Source organism: Magnolia sinica, chromosome 9, assembly GCF_029962835.1.
Source record: "Magnolia sinica isolate HGM2019 chromosome 9, MsV1, whole genome shotgun sequence".
NCBI lineage: Eukaryota > Viridiplantae > Streptophyta > Magnoliopsida > Magnoliales > Magnoliaceae > Magnolia > Magnolia sinica.
The window spans coordinates 3,529,055-3,534,374 of NC_080581.1; the positions used below are offsets into that span (position 1 = coordinate 3,529,055).

At 41.2% G+C, this 5,320-nt stretch overlaps 1 protein-coding gene across 7 annotated transcripts; it reads right to left on the reverse strand.

Moving 5' to 3' along the window:
• On the reverse strand, positions 1-4,534 carry LOC131256681 (actin-related protein 2/3 complex subunit 3). Of its 7 annotated transcripts, none has more exons than XR_009176915.1 (6): positions 4,510-4,534; positions 4,364-4,479; positions 2,591-2,699; positions 2,228-2,497; positions 2,000-2,102; positions 1,364-1,915 (listed from the first exon to the last, which is right to left on the reverse strand). XR_009176915.1 is itself a non-coding variant. In XM_058257664.1 (5 exons), the coding sequence occupies exons 2-5, from the start codon at positions 4,364-4,366 to the stop codon at positions 265-267; spliced, it is 525 nt and encodes a 174-aa protein (XP_058113647.1). In that variant the 5' UTR covers positions 4,367-4,479; positions 4,510-4,534; the 3' UTR covers positions 1-264. The 7 variants fall into 7 exon arrangements, 5 of the variants coding, with proteins under 5 accessions (XP_058113647.1, XP_058113649.1, XP_058113648.1 ...); XR_009176916.1 differs by having other exon boundaries at positions 1,364-1,926; XM_058257664.1 differs by lacking the exons at positions 1,364-1,915; positions 2,000-2,102 and adding an exon at positions 1-407.
• Between the last annotated feature and the right edge of the window lie 786 nt (positions 4,535-5,320).

Sequence of the window (5,320 nt, forward strand, 5' to 3'; positions counted from 1 at the left end):
TACAAAGCAAGCTCCAATCCATATAGTGTTGCAATCTCACAAGAGAAACTTATTTTCCTGCTATTTTCAAAAAGCCCAATCCTGCAATGAAAATCACAACTCTCTGAGCTCCTCGAATGAAGGAAAGCACAGGGACCAACCTTCGATTTTGACAACTGATGCCACCACTGTTATTCTCCATTTCCTCTCTAAATCAAATCCCCATTGATATGTAAGAGATTAATCGCCACTAACCACAATGATTACTTGAATTGATTCGCCCCCTCAAGGAACAATGATGTTCATGAACTTCCTCTTTGCAAATGCCAACCACCATTTGTTAGGAGTGCCGTTGGGTCTGTAAGCGCAGCTCAACAATCTCCCACTCGTCTCTTCCCGTATCTGCTTCAGATAATTCCTAAATAGCTCTGCATTTTCCACAGCACAGCGATTTTTGGTCTTGTTCAGGATAATAGAAAAGAGAGTGCAAGGAAGAAAGTGGGGTATGTTTACTTGCCAGATTGTGGCCTTTCATGTGGCACTCATGTAGGCCTATTCATACCATCCATTTTGTCTGACACACTGTGAAAGGAGCACATTTCTGAACTCACACTTATCAAGCAGTCCTAACCATCCAATAGATGGATATCAAAAGGATGGTCAAAAGTAAAATAGCAAGCGGTCCAAATTCCAATGGCAAAAATATCAGATGGTTACATCTTCTCAGTGTAGCTTTCCAGATATGCTCCATCCACAACTGGTTAGGAATTTGGATGGTCTTGAATCTTGATTGCACTACCACTATGCCGTGCACACAATTGAAGAGTCACCATTATTTTAGTATAGCCGTTGATCACTTTGTTTCTCATTGAAAACATATGAATATGTACAAAGAAACAATTGTTGAAAAGGAAATATTGAACCAAATACAGGTTCGTAATGCATCAGAATGCAGTGTCCATATTTGTCCATTTTGGACAAGCGGGACCTGTGGTTGATGATTCGAGCCACTAATCTGATGGGACCTGTGGCAGATGTGGAGGCCCAGAAAACTTACAGATCAGAAGATCCTTGCCATCCAATCCTTTTTTGTCTTTTTCTCCACAGCATTGTGGCATTTTTTTTTTCTTAACCGACTACTCATGGCCACAATCAAATGGTTAGGATATTCCAAGCTGGGAGATTTTTATGCATTCCCCCCATCCACAGTGGGACCCATCAGATCAACGGACTGTGGGCCTTAGCTGCACATACTGGCATATTAGGACTCATGACCTGATTCATTGGGACCCATCCTGCAGGTGACCAGAAATCCATCAGCTATAGTGACACAAAATCCATCATTAGAGTAGGGCTTGAGACCATAAGAAAGTTGAAAAGGATAGGTTCAAAAGAAATTCTCTTTTTCAAAGAGTAAGTGGAGAGATTTAACTCAAAGAAAATCAAAGCTCATTTTTACGAAATTTACAGTAATTATCAGCTAGATACTTTCATGAGTGACAGGCCAAACAGCCAGTACAGTATATGGGTGCAACTTGGGCAAGCCCGACTTCAAGATGACCCAACCCGACCCGACATGAATTCCAACCCGACCCAAACCCAACCGGAAGTCTCTATATTCGACCCAACCTGACTGAAATACATGTGACTATTCCCAAACAGACCTAACCCAACTCAAAGTTGCTCAACCCAAACCCAACCTGAATTCAAATTGGGTCGGTGTTTTCCAACCTGAACCCAACCCATGTACCTTGACAACCTGACGCTAACTCGGGTTGGGTCAACTGGGTTTGGGTTTGATCTGACCCCAAGTTGCAGCTCCAGTACATTACATGTGATTGATATGTACATAAACTAATGTTTTTTTGTTTTTTTTTTTCCATTTTGAGCCAGCCAGCCAAGAGTGCAGGACATCTGACTAGTGCATCAGGTGCACCTGATTTCCAGCTAATTGTCCACATTCAGTGTAAATGTTTGGTCCACCAGATTTCCAGATAGTTCATCTAAACAGAGTGCCCACCTGATACGTTGCTCCTATTGTCCAAGTGCCTCGATGCAGAGGTTCATGTGGACTCACCAGATCTCGCGATATATAAAATGGTGAAGGAAAACCAATTCAAGTGCTGAAGAAAAGTAGGGCATGACGTTTTCATTTCTTTCTTATTTGAAGGAAGACTTTCTAGTAACATATTAAAGTGCTGAAGAAAAACAAACTGACAAAAGAAGGGAAATGCAAGACGAAGCTTACCTGCTTCTTGATGAGACTGAGGAAGTGCAAAAAGGCCCCCAAAGGGGAAACCTGCCTCTCCAGGCACAGGAACCTTTTCTAGGCCCAAGTTGATGATGGCTTTGGTCCCTTCAGCCAATGTTCTGCAACCCTCCAGCCTTTTCAAAGCCACATTGATGTAAAGTGTCAAATATATAAGGATCTTGTCAGCTGAGCTTTTGATATCAAAGTTTCTGAAAAAGACATTGGCGCGGAAGAATGTGATTGCTTCATCGACGATGTCAGTTCTATCTGCAAAACCGTTTACGTCAGAGAAAAACAGGGTGGAGATATGAAAGTTGTTCCTCGAAGAAAGGAGGGAGCTGAGGAGAAAGTAGAAACAACCTTGATCTGAGATTGGAGCCGGACCCTTGATATGGCTTTTTAGGGGAAGGAGAGGGCACCCACAAGCTTTAGCCACACCTTCTTCGTTAACGAAACTCGAGTGGTACACCTGCCAACAACGGAAATTTTTTATTTTTTATTCAGGGCAGAAATAATTACAATCTATTGGACAATCTGAAGAATGGATCATATCAGCACCACTAGCATGATCCCGAGCTTATGGATACTTAGTTGCAACATAGGTAATTTCTGATGCAATCAAATTAACTGAGTTCTGCTTATATAATGGAGTTTAACTGCATTTTAGGTTCTTGTTGAGAGGAATTTTGTATGACCTTTGACCCAATGACATGCATATAATCTTCGGGTTTTAAGTTGTACAAGTGGGGCAATGGTTCAGTGACCCAAGACTATTAGTATCATATGCCGGCATAGGCCACAGCCATAATATTCTATCCAATGGGACAATCCCAACCCTTCAAACCGGATTGCAAACAGGGTAATCCCAACTTGAAAGTAATGTAATGCAATTTGGAGCCCAGACCCAAAATCTGAATGCTATGAAAGGATATTAAAATTTGGGTTTTCCGATTTTCTAAAACTAATAGCTGAAATTCAGTTTAATAAAGCACCCAAAATGCACCGTAAAGCTTGTTCCAAGATGAAAATTAATTCAACCGCCAGATTATGTTTTGTTGCAATGGAAGAAAGCCAAATTTCATCCATGGATTGCACAAATTTTGGACCTAATGTCGAGACCCAAGTTTCTTCCACTTCATTACACTGATAGATGCAATTCGTATGTAGGAACCATGTCAAGAAACAAAGAAACTTCAAAGGAACTAAAAGCATAAAAAAGAACTTCAAATTGCGATCATTTCCCATTCACTGAATCAGAACAAAAGCTAATTCAGCGCCTAAACCACGAGGGGGAAGACTATGGAATGCACTTCCCACTATTTAAAAAATGATTGCAGCTTATCTCACGTATCTCATGCATGTAGATCAATCCCAAACATCCAAATTGAAGTGCCTGTTGTGGACAGAGCATTAGCCCAAAAATTGCGATAATTGGACAATCTTAACAATCCAATTTTGTTGCTTGAACTTGGGCCCTGTACAGTTCATTGTCAAATGGTCCATTTTGGACCCGCCAACTATACAGTTACGATTATCAAATCAATGCAATTTTCAGGCTATGTGCATTCCATGACTAAGTGGTAAAGGGCCAGACCCACTATTTACAAAAAGGTGGCAACTCATCTACTATACACATTGAAATAAATCCACACCGTCCAAATTGGAGCTTCCATTGTGGATGGAACATAGCCCGAAATTGAGCTGATTACATAATCCTAATAAACTGATTTCGCCGCTTGAATTTGGACCCCGACCATTTCCTTTTTGAACCGTCTATTGGCGGCCACCAATTGCACGATTACAATCATCAGACCAGTGCGACATTCCGGCAACGCTCCATCCACAACGTGGCCGACGATTTTGACAGTCTCGATTGGCTTAATTGGCCCAATTTACTAGTCTAGCTTTAGGGGAAAAGGCAAATCAGACCCCTAAATGGAAGAAAAACGAATGAAATTTCTTCTGATACATGTGCATGTGCAAGCCAATTCAAGAAAAATGAAATTCGCAATTCCCGAATTCAACAAAAATAAAATGCAAACAAAAAATTCTCAAACCAACTGAAAAAGGGATCGAAATTAGGGATTTCAACGGAGAAAATCGATTTTCAGCAACAAGTGAATTTTCCCATACCATTTCTATTGCTTCCTTCTTCCCTATAATCTTGCGCACGGACGATCAGAACAGAAGATCTCGAACGTTCGATGATCAGATTCCAGCAGAGATGATCGCCATGGAATTCAGTCGAGATCGATATCATGCAATGAAAAAGGGCCAAAATCGAATTCTAGGGTTGAGAGAGAAGGGAGGAGAGACGGAAGACAGGTACCGGTGGAGTCGGAATATGGTAGAGTCCAAGTCTCCTATGTGAGTTTTACACCATCTAAAAGAAAATGAGGTGGGTCTGGAAACGCATCCATAGCATACTTGTATGGAAATCCAGACCGTCCAAATCTCTGAACCAACTAGGGATGGAACATAGAGATAAAATTTTTGTTAAAAGATAGCAATAACCATCTGATTTTTTTCCTTCGAATTTGGACCACTCACTGTTTAGCTTTTAACCGTCCAAATTATAGCCATTAATTGGATGTTTAAGATTGATTGATCAGTTGATTTTATATATTCGTTCTATGCACAAGGGGACCCACAGTTTGGATGATCTGGATAGCTGTCTATCAGTGCCACGTATGAGGAGGATGAGTCACCACCATTTTCAAAATGGTGCTGGACCGACATATGAGTGTACCGCATGTTAGAATTGTCGCTCCACACTATATTTGGTGGGATGACTTACCATCGGGACCGTCCATCCAGCTTGTCCTATTATGGAAGGTAAATTTTACACGGTGGGATGATCCCATCCATTAAACATCAGCATAAAAAGCAACGGTATGAATAAAAGTGTTTAACGGTTGACAGTCAATTCTGAAGAATAGAGAAAACTGATGGCTTCGGTAATTTGAAAGGTTTCGGTTTTGTAAACGGGCCATCTATGATAGGTCCCATTAGATGGACGGTTCGGATTGATACAGTCCTTCCACGTGTCCCTTGGAGAGATACATCTTCCATATTCCGGTTCAACCGAAC